The sequence below is a fragment of the Amphiprion ocellaris genome, chromosome 6 (assembly GCF_022539595.1).
Source record: "Amphiprion ocellaris isolate individual 3 ecotype Okinawa chromosome 6, ASM2253959v1, whole genome shotgun sequence".
Classification (NCBI taxonomy): domain Eukaryota; kingdom Metazoa; phylum Chordata; class Actinopteri; family Pomacentridae; genus Amphiprion; species Amphiprion ocellaris.
Genome location: NC_072771.1, coordinates 24,656,904 through 24,671,882, shown reverse-complemented (window position 1 = coordinate 24,671,882; position 14,979 = coordinate 24,656,904). Strand labels below are relative to the sequence as shown.

Here is a 14,979-nt window from a genome sequence, read left to right as displayed (position 1 = left end):
TAAATTTAGTTTATCCTGAAATCCCTAAATTTAGTTAAATTTCAGGATTTAGTAGGTGCGGCTTTGGTCACCATTATTGCACAGAACCTGTCTGAGAAGGTCTAAATCAGCCTCGCACATCTGGACATTGCAATTTTACCCCATTCTTCTTTGCAGCTGCAATATGCACAGTCTCTCCTATCTCTGCTGCTGAAGCTTGTTACTCCTTCAAGGAAGTCATATGTGTCTTGGTGGCCTCCCTCACTAGTCTCTGTCTTGCACCGTCATTCTGTTTTTTTAGGACAGCTTGCTCTATGCAGATTAACATATGACATATTTCTTTCATTTCCTAATGATATTTTTAACTGTACTCCAAGAGATACTCAGTGATTTAGAAATTTTCTTGTATCCATCCCTTGACTTATGCGTTTTAATACTCTTTTATTAAAAAGCATAAGTCAAGTTTAGTTGCACGGAGTGTTCTTTAGTCTTCATGTTTAAGAGTCGTGATTCCTCAGTGACTAGACCTGGATGCAGGTGTCTTTATGCTACACTCACTTGAGACACATTCACTGCACTCTGATGATCTCCATTTCAGTCACTGTGACTTCTGGCATCAAGTGGCTGCACCTGTGTTGAATTAGGTGAGTCACTTTAAAGGGGTTGAACACTTCTACAGTCAATTATTTTACATCTAAATGTTCAATTACTTGACATCACTTTGTAGAAAAACCTTTCTGTGGGTTTTTGTTCTGCCACAACCAGAAGACCTGAGGGTTCCAAAATAAGATAAAAACAAATCTGATAAACAAGTAGGACCAAGACCATTAAGAGCTTTATAAACCAATTAAAGGATCCTAAAATCTATTCTGCAGCAGACAGGTGGCCAGTACAGAGACTTTAAATTTGGTTTTAATGTGCTTTCCTTCTAGTCTTGGTCAACACGCAGGCTGCTGAGGTTTTACAAAGCTAAGGTATGTTTTTCATGGGGAGAACAGAAAGCAGAGCATTTCAATAATCAATCCTGCAGGGAATAAAAGCATTTAGTTGAGTCCTTGTTTTGCCTTGAAAGAGAGTCAATCTCAGTTTAGCAGTGTTCTGAGATGATAAAATGCATTTTAGATATCTTTCTGATGTGAGGCTCAAAACTGAAATTTGGATCAAAGATGATTCCCTGATTTTTTACTTGTTGACATGATTTAAACAGCAGCGTTCATTTCAGCACTCTATTGGCTGTAAAACATCAGAAGACACGAGGCCATTCATGGCATTTTAAAATCTGGGCACATAATAAAATAAACACGACGCTAATAACCTGCAAACACTTTGGTATAAAGTAAAGGTTTGTATGCACCCACCTTGTTGATGACAGTGCAAATAAACTATCTCCTCTAGACGGATTGTCATTGCATAGTCCCAGTATACACTGAAAAACATTAAATAAAGGACACAGTCATTAATAGCACGATAAAAACGGTGGATTCCAAGCAAACAGTGAAAACACAAATCCACAGGCATTATTTACATATTACCTGAATCACAATCTCAAGGGCCATTAATCTTATATTTAACAAAAAAAACATTGTTGAGAGTGCACACAAAGACAAGCAGGCGCACAACCTAATGCGGTAATCAATCTTTTTGATGAGAGAAACCATGCACAGGCACAGGAGCATAATATGGTTTGCTAGTTTGAGAGATGTCTGACAGTGTCTCAGTCAATAAACCATCTGTTGGCTGCTGGTGTGCTGAAAAAAAAAGGCCTCATCAGATTCACAGCGTTTATTCAGCACACTGAGCCCCCGAGTCTCACACACACACAAACACACTGCATTATTCAGGAGCTCCCGAGTGTTACACAAACAGCGCTGAGAAGAAGCAAAGACAAAACGCAGCGCTGAGATGGCTTTGTGGAGGAACATTATATGGTAGCTATTCTTGGTAAGAGTGGGATTACTCATTATCAAATGCAGCCTCTAGTAGACACAATCACTGTAATCAAAATGCATTTGCAGACGGGTAACTTTGCACCTGCGCTCATAGTCCAAGTCTCCAACAGAGCCGTTCATGAGCTGATTGGGCGTCCACTTCAACGTCATGATGCCTGCGGTCTGGTGCAGAGAGAGGTAACCTGGGATAGCCTCCATGTCGTCTCTCTGGAACAACCACAAGTACAGATGTTTTCAATGAAAGCAAGGAACATGTTTGTATGTATAAAACCTGAGGGAAACTGTACTGACGCTGGAGAAGAAAATTCCACATACGGCTGTTAGCTACGTAACTGCACTGATAACATACATGTTGTGTTGCTATTTTAGAGCAGACAGGTCAAATTCCAGGACATCTAAACCTGATTGTATATAGTCTTTTAAGCATATAGCACAATTAGTGGGAGCAGGGATGAAAGACTATCGGTCTGGCCAATTATTGTGGCCGATATTTGACGGTTTTCCAATTATTGGTATCTGTATTTTTATTAACCAATTTCTGATTAATTAAAAGTGGTATATCAGGTCTCTCTCTGTTTGTAGTCACTCTGTGGTCTCAGAAATGTCTCTCAAGCAAAGACTGCAACATCTGAACAAGAAACAGAAGCCGTTTCCGCAAACCAGGAAATTAGCTACTCTCACACTGGCTCAGGTTATGCTAATGGCTAACGGCAAAGTTAGAAGGCAGCCATAGATGAACCTGAAACGGAGTGTGGAAAACAATAATTAATAGTGATTTAAGATACAGACCTTAATGGACAATAAAAGTGATAGAAGAGTGAAATATTAAGAAAATAGAGAAAAACAGCAGACGTAACTGCAGGAGACAAACTGATCAATCTCAGTCGATCCCACATAAACAGAGAAGAGTGTCCTAATTTAACTCCTTTTTCTATTGTGAATATTCAGTTTTAGACACGCTTATTAACAAAGACGTGTGGTTATGGTTTTCTGCCATCACATGCTGTTTACCAATAATCGGCATCAGTATCGGCCCTTAAAACCCCATACTGGTCGATCCCTAGACAGGAGTGTATGATAACCGCTTGGAGATCTAGGATGACGGCATGATATGTAGACTTCCAGTTAGTTTGGGGCTTTAAATTGCAATTGCATTTAATAATATTATTCCTCAGGACTGTCATATCTATACATTGATACATGCTGGTGAGAAAGCGGATAGTTACCGGCTGTACAAGCACATTGTTTTTGCCAAACAGTAGCGTGGCCCTGCTGTTTTGATGCAGCGACTCCACATATTCCCGAGCTGATGGTGAGGGGGAAGGGCGTTCATCCATGCTGCTGCTGGAGTGACGCTTCTGGATCTGCACAGCACAGACACGAAATGTATCAAATCGGATAGCACAACTGATGACTAACATTCACTCATTCATGTGCACCAGTGCAGCTTCTCTGGTTCGTAATGCCACAGACCAGCCCGTGTCTGCATGGAACGCACACATACAAGTGCAGAACGAGTGTTGTGGCGTGTGAGATTGGGCCGAGTTGACCTGGTTCAATGACAACATGACGACTGAACAAGTGTGAAGGTCTCCGATATGCTCTGTTCTTCCTGGGACACACTGTGCTTCACTCACGGCAGTAATTTGAGCAGGTCGACCAGACAGAAAGCAAGAAATTCTGAAGAGAATGAAACTAAAATATCAGAATACTACATAGACACAGGATACAATAAAAGGAGCCTGACACAAATTCCACACACTCAGTTTCTGCATGATCACATGTCTTACATACTTACACATAATGCGGGCCGCTTAGTGGGAGAATCCTGCCTGCAATGGCCACTATGGATGCGATGTCTTTGCACCAACTCGTCAGCAGACGGATCTGTCCAGAAGTGGTCGGCTGTCTTCATCTTTGTATACTCCAAAGCACAAGGTCCAACTGTCATGAATGAAGCAGCACAATTAGATAATACAGAAACAAGATTTATGGTTTTATTAACCAGCAATCAGCCTCAGATTAGCTTAGACATTAAACATCACATTAAAAAACAGAGGGAAAGAGGGAGTATGTTTAGTACTAAAAGGTAGATTATTTTGTGTGCAATAACAGGCCTCAGAGGACCTATCTTTTTATTCACTGTAAAAGTACAAATAATTTTTAAAGGGCTATAGTCCCCAAAGTGTTTGCCTTCATTTCTTGAAAACTGTGACAGACTGCAGACTGGAGAGAGCAGTAAATTTTTAAATTTCCTGTCTGGGACCTTAACAATTGTCTAGGACAGAAAAAGGGGAAAAAAAGCACAAAAATGCTTTCCTCTTTTTTCAGCTCTCAGTGGCTTAGATTTTACTTGCCACTCGCATGGTCAGTTCTTTACAGTACAATTAATCTAAAATTATACCAAGCCAGTCTAATCTAAAAAATAAAGGTGCTTTCTGAGAAAGGCAGCACTGATTCTGACTTGACTCCAGTGAAAACAGCTGTCATTGGCACTGTCAAGGAACTTACTATAAGTATACATTGGGAGAAGAATAAAAAAATATTGGACAACCGTTTGAAATGATATTTTAATGGAACACATGATATTCTTGATTGAGAAAAAAAATGTCTTGTAGGGTACCATAATGTTCTTGTTTGCTCAACATGTTTCCAGACAATAAACCCAAATTTTAAAAGATGATAACTGACTACAATAAATTTAAAAAAAAATCTTGTAATGCCACATATTATTACCTAACAAAGAAGCAAGGATAGGTCCGTCTACAGGGTCCATTAGAACGGCCTCTTTCTCGTAGTATTTACTGGAAGACAAGTGTGAGAGGGGAGTTTTGAGGGTAGACAGAAATCTTGTAACACAGTTGAGCATAGTGCTATTCGCCCTCGACATACCTGCTGTTCTCCACCAGGTAGAGAACTATCTTGTCCAGCATCTTCTCAAACAGAGCCGTCCTGATCCACAGGTTCTTCACCCCCTGTGGGTTGAGGCTGGGCAGTCGGGGCATCTTGCGAAGGCTGTCTTGACTTTGCAAGCTTTGACTTCGTCTGGGGAAGAGTTTTCATGACATGTTTTTAAAATTCCGTCAAGAGAAACTGCATTTGCGTCACACTATTAGCATTAGTGATTCATGATTCAAAAAAGCTTATCGGCATGAATTATTTAGAAGCTTTATATAATTAAAAAAAACAGCGCTTCAGACAGACAGTCATTTTATTTTCAGTGCTTTTGCTGTGACAATCAAACAGGCTTTGATGAAAGCTTTGAAGTGTGCTGTGATGTGCGAGAACGAGCCGTGATGCATGCGTCTCTCACTTTGTCTCGATGATCTGCTCGAGCTCCTGGGCCTTCCTGCACAGCTCCTCAGCCGGGGCGAAGCTTTTCCCCACCTTCATAAAGAGCGCTGCTATCTTGTTGCTACGCAGAAATCCTGCCGCTCGCCGTTTTAGCCCGTGCAGAACACATGCCTCTACTGCAGCTGTATGGACACACACACAAAAATGATCATTATTAGGTAGCACTTTACAAATACTGTACACCAGAACAACACGACAATAAAGAACATAAGAATCCAAAAAGTTATAAAATCATTAATACCCAAAGCAAAACCAGAACACAAAAGTTACATTTCAGAGCAGAAAAGGGCCTTTTGTGGCACCAAATGTGTATTTTTTTTTCTATACTGTGAGCAAAATATATCTCTTCTTGTTATAAAACACTGGTGTAATTATAACTTGATTAGTTCACAGGAAAAGTTGTTGCACACATTTTAGCAACAGTTGTCTATTTACACATACAGAGAAAGAGCATCTTTAGTATTCATCTCTGGAGTTACATGTATTGTCTTATCTTTGTTTTGGTTTCTATCAACTTCTGTGAAAATGATCTATATTTTGAGAAAATGAATCATCTATGGAATCAAAACAACAAGTAGGAAGATCCCAAACCAGTCTGTAGAGCTTTTTAAGTTACAGGATGATTTGATCTGCTGTTAATATGAAAGTAGAAATTGGTGAAACTTTCATTTGTAACACTTAGATGAACATTTTATGTCAAATATACAATTTTGTGAATAATGTGAAACAACGTGGCACCTAATATTGCCCAAAAATGTGTTTTGTGACGGAAGATATTTTCTAGCGGATGGGATGTAGTATACCAAATTCAAGTGCATTTCAATACCATATTACATTTTGCTAGGTGCATCTCTAAACAATTATTTTATGCTCACATTCAGTGCATTTGTCAATGAAATCAAACATGTGACATGTCATGTTAAAAAAAATCAAGCCACTGTATTACATTTTTGGGGAAAAAAAGTTTTATTTTTGTTTTCTAGCATGAAGACTGCATATTTCCTAAACAATTTCTCCAATTTCTATCCATTTTTAATTACTTCATGCCTAAACATTGTCTAGTCCAGTTTATCCAGTAAGTTAATGACATGTTGACACACTTGCAGTCGCTTGACTGCGGTGAAGAACGGACTCCCACCCAGCTTCCCTCTCAGGCCTACGTGGCAGCGCAGCCGAGAGCTGTGTTGACATTTGAGTTCTCTTTCAGGACTAATCCTGTAGCTCTGCTCACATGGGGTCAGGGGGAAGGCTGGGGTTGCCATGACAACCGCTGTTGATGGAGCAATCGAGCTCTGGGAGAAATGAGCGGAGGGAGGGGCAGCGACGACTCATCAGCATCATGATTTCTATCTCCCCACCGTCCTCACTCCTTCAAGCTCAGCTCCCGTCTTTCCTTCTCTCCGTCGCTCTTCACTGAGTTTCTCAGTCGCTGATGTTCCTACAGTCATGGCCCCCGAGGTTTCACTTCAACACAAGCCGATGAAAGTGTCTTCAGAGCCACCACCCTCCAGGACGTCTTCAACATCGTTTCTGCACATCTCCTTTCTTCCTTCTCTTTTCATGTATTTTTCTGACCTTATCTCTCTGATCATTATAAGGGCAAGAAGCTAAATGTCAGAACAAAGGACTACATTAAAAGGTCTCCAAATATGGTTGATGCTCCTTAGCCTTTCATCATTTCAGCTAACTAGTCCCTGATGTCAAAAGTGCAAAGAAACGCTCCCAAACCTTTACAGTTTATGAAAGCTGCAGCTGATCTACCAAGCTACAGAGAACATTCCCAGTCTGCCACAGTACCTACATGGAGACAAAGTGTTCTGAAATGACCAACAGCATCTGTGGTAGTGCGACACACGCGACTGTTTCCACTTGGGAAACTTCTATAGCACCATGCAGCACATATAAATGCGTACACAAAGTAATCAGTGTGAGACACATATTTTCTATCTCAACTAATTTTGTAAATTCTAATGTTTTGTCTGAGCCGTTTTCCAACGACAGCAATCACAAACAGCATAATGAAGCATCAAGCCCATAGGATCAGTCCTTTGTACAGTCCCTCCTGGTGAAAACAGCTAACACAGTAAAATGCCTCTAATCATCCTGTATCTGTGGCAACTGAATGCATTAAGAGACTCTTGTTAGTGACATGCAGCTGACCAACACTTGGCTAAGGATCCACAGCCACCAACACAACGCTTTAGGATGAACAGTGCTGAGATAATTAATCAAAAAGTCCATATGTTGAGCCACTGATGGGATTATTGATCATATTATTATTTATCTACTAAGTTAACAGTTACTGAGTTACTGCTTTCATCATCATCTAAACCCAACATAGGAGGAGCTGTAACATACTCAGCATCTAAAAAACATTTACTACATTTGCACTTGCTGAAATGTTTACAGTTTTGGATGCTTTCTTTAGAAGTCTCCAATTCTAATAAGGTGTACGATCAATGTGGTTGAGGTGAACTGAAATCAGAACATTCAAGGTTACTACTGAGGGAAAAAGTGAGCCGCATTTTCCAGAGTCTGCAATCTGATGCATTCTGGCATCTTCCATGGCATTTCAGTGGTGCTGTGACTCTCCACAACTAAACAAGGTTGAATCGGGGCATCGGACTCTCTCCTCTGAGGGTATGGAAATGTGGTGAGAAGTACAACTGGAAACTCAAGATTATTTCTACTGTCGATCAACCTGCTATTTTCTCAATTCATTGATTAGCTGTTTCATCAAGCAGTTGTCAGAAAATTGAGAAAAATGTCTATTAGTGTTTCACAAAGCTGAAGATAATGTCATTAAATGTCTTGTTTTGTCCACAACCCAAATATATTCAGTTTACTGCCATAGAAGAGTAAAGAAAGCAGAAAACAGTTACATTTAAGAAGCTGGAATCAGAGAATTTCAACTTTTTTCATGAAAAAATACTCAATTGAATTACACATTATCAAAGTTGGTAATTAATAACAGTTGACAACTAATTGATTTATCGTTGCAGCTCAAATGATGAGTAAATTGTAGAGATTTGGGTTTGGTCCTTACTTTTCAAGTGAAAGAGACATTTATGTCACGTTGTGGATATTTCATTACTATGAAGTGTAATCAAACATGATTATTACAAAACATACTTTTATTTCATCACTTCACCTTCTGTGTCATCAGTATAGTTTTTCTGAAGCACAATATCACAGCAACAAAAGCACAGGTGAGCCCTCTGTAGGCATGTTGCATTGTGCATGCTGGATGACTGACATGGGTTAATTAGACTCTTAATAGATTTCACCGCCTATTAAAGGTATTAATTACACCAGCGCTTTTTCTGCAATGACATGTCATAATGTCTACTGTAAAAAAATCCCCACAATATCAATATGCATGTGTGAGTGTCTGCACGCATGTTGTCATGTCAGGTTTGTTTTAATAAATCCCACATTTTCTGAAGAAAGTAGCATTTCAAACCCTGTGCATAACTTATTAAAATTGCAGTGACAAGTTTTCAAAACGCTTGCTTGCAAATTGCAAATCAACATGTTGTTTGTCACTAGCAGGCAAAAGTGGAAGTGATTTCTGTAGCTTCAGGATACATTTCTGATGGCGAAGAAACAAGTGAAGTGATTGAAATCTGTCAAATCAATCAGAGATAAGCCAGTTAAGACCGAGACATGAATGACTGATACACTACAAGAATAAAAGACTTTATAAAGGGGAAACTTTAAATAAATAACAAAGTATAACAGAGCATCTAATCTATCAATACAACTAGTCATTTTTAGTATTGTTGTCCTACTTGTCATTGCCTCCTAACTCAAGTCTCAAGTCTCAGCCAACATCCCCTCCACAGCCTCTACGTTTCAGAATCTGCCTGGGCGGCTCAGTGGCCATGATGGTAGAAGTTAATTGCTCCCCGGTGAGCTGGCTGAGCTCGTCTCCCATCCTCCACTCACTCTCATCTCTGAACAGACCACAGCTGAAGGAGAACATGTAGTAACAAGAGCCACTATAGAAGAATCACAGGAGGAGTCAGAGGGAGGAGGAGGCTGATGCAGAGACATGAGAGGGTCATTCTGAGCGGCTACATGTCCACTGGGACGTATCATAATAATAGAGGAAAGGCTATTAGAAGATCCAGGAGATAACGCTGCGGGCCAAGGAATCTGTTGAAACTGCAACATGAAAGCACTAAAAGAAAACACATAAAGCGAATCCAATTTCGGCAAAATTGACACTAAAAGACTTTCAGTCACAATGTAAGAAAAATCTGAGCTCTGAGACAAATCATTTTCATAGCCCTCCAAGAGAAAAATAAAATGAGAAAAAGAGATTTTGGGTAAGCTGATTATTGGGAGGGATGTTCAACAGCATTTACTTATGCTGGTTTAAAAGGTTTTCAAGCTGTATCCAAATACTTACACATCATAAGTTACTGGTCTATCAAAAAAAACAAGAACTGATAATCAGGGGGGGAAAAGCAGGAAATTGGGACATGCTTTGGCCTTCATCACATCATTTATCCATCCATTATCTATACACCGCTTAATCCTCACTAGGGTTGTGGGGGGGGCTGGAGTCTATCCCAGCTGACTCAGGTGAAGGCAGGGGACACCCTGGACAGGTCGCCAGTCTGTCGCAGGGCTACATATAGAGACAAACAAGCACTCTCACATTCACACCTACGGGCAATTTAGAATGATCAATTAACCTCAGCATATTTTTGGACTGTGGGAGGAAGCCGGAGTACCCGGAGAAAACCCACACATGCACAGGGAGAACATGCAAACTCCATGCAGAAAGATCCCGGGAAAGCCGGGACGCGAACCAGGGATCTTCTTGCTGCAAGGTGAAAGTGCTAACCACTACGCCACTGTGCAGCCCCTCACATCATTTAATTATTTTTAATAATTTATTGCACTCAATAATAACTTCTGTGAAGTAATGATGTGTGCGTTAAAGTGATTGATGAATTAAGACTGATTTGAAACAAATAAACAAGGACTAGGTGAGTCAATGTGTTTTCGTGTTACCTGCTACACTTCAGTGAAACCAAAAATCATGTTTACATCTATGTGAACCTCCCCTGCTTTCTGCGCTCACATAACCTGCATTTTAGTACAGAAGAATTCCCAACAAAGCTGTTCTCATTAACATATTTTTTTCTTTTTCTTTTGCCAAGAAAAGAACAGATATAAAAAAGTGACAACCCATTAAGACTACAGTCATTTCTCAAGCTGCTGCTCTTTACCACTAAAATACTTGTTTTAAAGCTGCAGTGCTGTCTGACAAACACACCATACACATGAGTTTAAAACAGCAGCTGTGATGTCAATCAGCAATAGTTCAATGCCAAATGATCACTCAGAGGAAAGTTAGAAGTGACAGAAAGTCCTACATTCAAACACTCATTCACATATCTGTCACTTGCCATGGTCATTTTCTTGTGTCCACCAAGAAGAGAGAGTTCTCTTCCTGAAGTGGTTGTGGACAGCAAAAGCTCAACTGATTTTAAAGCAACAGACACTGAAACTGCCTGTTCAGATCAGGAAAAAAACACAGTGTTATGCAGTCATGGTGAAATGAATCATCTTTGCAGTAATTTTGAGGTGAAAAATTGAAAGACACATTGCAGGGATGAGCGAGACTTTCATTATTTTGCTGTAAAGGTGCATAATATGTGACCTTACGACATCCATCTGCTCTGCGTCTGCTTTTCATGGTTGTATTGTGGCCTGGACAGGCTGCCTGCCTCATTAAAGTGGTGGTTCATGCCTCTATAATGAGCGCTTATAGGTGTAGTCCTAGATTTCAATGAAAGGAGATAATGCAAATTATGATGATTCTGATGATGATAATGGTGATGCACACACTGTGGAGTTCAAATCCAAACTCAGCTCAAACAGTGTTCGCTGATTTTTGCACAAAAAGAATCATCATATGAGTCTCATGTACTTTAAACTTGTTAATATCAACTGACCACCATTTCCTAATTTCTTTTTTTATGTAAAAAGGAAGAGAAGATTTGTACCATTTGTGTTTCAGTGATCACAAAGAGCCCCTTTGCAATGTGGTGAAGGGCTGAGACTGTTTCATTTGATTAAACCTTACAAATATACACAAAAGAGAGAGAATGAATACTGGGCCTGGGCTTTCAAATAATTCTTTTTTGTACCATTTCTTCTTATTATTTTTCTTCTTTTGATCTTGCGGTTCACTTCTTCCACCAACATCCTCGAGCTGCTCTCCATCTTCTCCCTCTCCTGCTCCTGTGCTTGCAGAATCCAACGTCCTCAGAGGCCTGAAAGAAGGCTGATTTCTCTCCAACTGCTGCTCAACTTTCCTCAGAGAAGCCATGAGGGTGCTGTTCTCACTCTTCAGCCTGCTGAGATGAACCATGTCTGAATGTGTTTCTCCGTTTCTTGCAGGAAGGAGTTTTTCCTGCTGCTATTTCAGGTGCTCATCCTTAAGCTGATCATCCTCAGACTTCTTGTTTCGTGCTTCTTTGTTTCATGTCATTTTCATGCCTTCTGAGCTGGGCAAGATAAACGGCCCGTGATGTCTCCACCTCCACCATGAGGGCAGATTTGTCTTCCGGTCACTGGAGTGCTAGACTCTTCTGTTGCTGCTCACCTTCCTTCAGAGCTGTCACAAGCTTTTATTCTCCTCTCTTTGCTCCTCCAGTTGAACTAGACAGAAGGTTCTTTAGTTCTGCAACTCCTCCTCAAGTTCAGTCTTCTCTGGGCTTTCCTCAGCATGATTCTGGAATCTTAAAACTGGAATTTCACTTGGTCTTGTTTAAATAAGGTCTCTGTGGAACTGCACTTCATGTCTTTCAACGTCGTCTTGTGATGGATGTTAGAATTTTTCATACTCAGTCTGTGTTGTTTTCTCAGTTCACCTTCTGCTGTCAAAAGGAATTTTATGTCTAAATTCACCTTGTCTTATTCAGGCTCTTCTGGGTCTGTCTATAGGATTCTGTGGTGCTGAAACTCTATGCTAGACTCTCCTTTCTGCTGTCAGAATGTGACATTACACACCTGTGATCTACAACAGGGGTAAAAGTGCCAACCACTGCATTTTTTTGAATGGCCATTTGAAGCTGTTGTTTAATAGTGATCCAGCTTAAATTTTCTATAATTCTGCCCCATCACTGCCAGCTGTTTCCAGGTGGGTCTTCAGAATGAGCCGCGGTCTCACAGTCCACCAGGTATATTTGCTTTCAAATGCAAATAAACCTGCTTCTGCTAACTCTAAAACGTCTCAGCAACGAGCAAAGCACATAAAATGTTCTGCTGCTGGGTGGCAAGAGTGAACACAAGAGTCATTATGCACTTCCAGCAACTGAGGACCTGAAGATACAGTGAATTACTTACATTTTTAATGGCAATGTCACCACAACAATAGGAACATCTTTTTGTTAGCACATTGTGCAGCAAATGCAGCTAACATTACTATTGGCTTGGATCTTATACCACAGGTCAGAGGTCCGTGAAAACCGTAAAGCTGATGGACATTCAGAGACGGTAGAAACTTTAACTGTCTTTGAAAGAAGTGTTGCTCTGACAACAGTTGGTGAAACTGTGACTTAAAGAAAGTACACCTTCACTTCCTTGCTTTTTGTTGCTAAATATAGCGGTGTCACCCACCACCACACAAAGTCTGTGTAATGTAAGTGTGCAATTACATTTTCACAACAATGAAGAGCTGACAGGCCTATAGGGACCTGACAGTTTCTCCATATATTCATTGTTTCTTTGCACATACTGACACAGTGGTATAAAGATGGGAACACATTTACACACACTTTTCTTTTCTACATGGTATTAAGAATCTGTGTAGGAAAAAAAGGATTGTTGCTTGTTCACTTATATATAAAATACCATCTTATATTTTAGTGGCTTTACAGTAGGCTCATCATATGACTTAAGAACAGACTTCCAAGTTCAGCTCTCAAAAATATCACATTTTCTTCAAGTTGAGAGTCATTCTATTCACACTGAAATCCCCAAATATATCCTGTTACTGATTACAGCTCTGGTCCGAGCCAGACATCTGGTGAGTGTGAGTGCCTGTGTGGGTAGTGTGTTTCTCACTGTAATCATACTGCAATCTATTACTGTGATTTGGAGGCAAGAACAACAACATTTGGTGAAACATTGAACTTTAAGTGCCTCTTATTTTTACTAATTATACACTTCTGTCAATGATATGGCTTTTCTGGTCACTAAAGATGTAGGAGCTAGAGTCTAAATTACTACATATTTTTGTTGTAGGATGAAGTTCCTTATTATATGAAAACTAAACCAGTAATAAAGACCATAAATGTTTGTCTAGTCTCTGCAAAGATATAAAATTGATTTTACCACATAACCTGCACTAATAGATACACTGCCCGGCCAAAAAAAAAAGTCGCACACAGTAATATTTTGTCGGACTCCCTTTAGCTTTGAGTATAGCACTCATTCTCTGTGGCACTGTTTCGATAAGCTTCTGCAATGTCACAACACTTATCTCTGTGCAGAGTTGCATTAATTTTTCACCAAGATCTTATACTGATGATGGGAGTGTTGTACCAATGCGCAAAGTCTTCTCCAGCACATCCCAAAGATTCTCAATAGGGCTGAAGTCTGGACTCTGTGGAGGCCAATCCATGTGTGAAAATGACGTCTCATTGCCATCTTGGAACATGCCCATGCCATCAGGGAAGGAAAAGTCCATTAATGGAAAGACCTGGTCATTCAGTATATTCGGTAAGTACCTGAACCCTCCGGTGTATATGTTTGAATTCACAGCCTAGAAATCATAGCCTCACCTATTGCATTCAAAGTAAGTTATTTATAACTTAGAACACTCCGTGGCCACTCTATGACCTGACCTGACTGAATCTGTGATATTCTCTATCAGGTTGACCTGAACACGACCCGTGAGTTATGGGTTGACCCATTCATCACTAATGTCAAGACCCCATTGGGAGATATTCCTCTATAGCTTCTGACATAAGTACCCCTTCAAATGATGAGTCAGGACGGAGTGTAATCACCAAAGACTCACACTCACATACTTGTTTGTTTTTCTATATTTTGTAGGTTAATCCTGCTTTCGCTCCAAGTCAGCTGGGACTCGCTCCAACTTCCCTGCAACTGTCTACAGGATAAAGCGATGTAAAGAAAATGGATGGATGGATCTATATTTTTTGCAGACAAATAAGATAAATCATTTAATTTTCTCTTTAAGCCTTTCTTTCATTGGAGTCTCTCTTTAATGAAATGTGTAGAAAGTCTTTGCTGAGCAGCACCTACCAGCCCACTAATGTGTAGCTGAAATGTAAAAAGGCTCATTGGTCAGTGAAGGAAATGCTTCCCAGCTTTTAGTTTGCCTCAATGGAGCCTTTTTGCTTACATTTGTTAAAGCTTGTTTTTGCTTTTGCTTTTCTTGAAAGATAAAGGATTACTACATCAACCAACAAGGAGAAATGGAACCTTCTGTGAAATGTCAACCTTTATATTTGATTCTGGATGAATCTGTAACCAATGTGCTATTCATGAGATGGATGTATTGTGGAAGTGTTCCAAGTAGAAATGTGCACAAGAGACACAAAAGACAAATTAGTGTGGCTCAATAATTTAAAAAAAAAAAAAAAAAACTAAAATCTTGTTAGAATTACTTGCCTTCCTATGTGTTACCCTGATTCACTGCATAATT

At 39.9% G+C, this 14,979-nt stretch overlaps 1 protein-coding gene across 4 annotated transcripts in view; it reads right to left on the bottom strand.

The window, feature by feature from the left end:
• Positions 1-14,979, bottom strand: part of sgsm1a (small G protein signaling modulator 1a) — a 39,147-nt gene that overhangs the window by 13,953 nt on the left and 10,215 nt on the right. For all 4 annotated transcript variants that reach the window (XM_023269907.3, XM_023269910.3, XM_023269912.3 and 1 more), the window contains exons 4-10: positions 5,242-5,404; positions 4,821-4,973; positions 4,665-4,732; positions 3,727-3,872; positions 3,155-3,292; positions 2,011-2,135; positions 1,338-1,405 (exon numbers count right to left, since the gene is read on the bottom strand). In XM_023269907.3, coding sequence (XP_023125675.2) covers positions 1,338-1,405; positions 2,011-2,135; positions 3,155-3,292; positions 3,727-3,872; positions 4,665-4,732; positions 4,821-4,973; positions 5,242-5,404 — 861 coding nt within the window. The remainder of the gene's footprint in view (positions 1-1,337; positions 1,406-2,010; positions 2,136-3,154; positions 3,293-3,726; positions 3,873-4,664; positions 4,733-4,820; positions 4,974-5,241; positions 5,405-14,979) is intronic.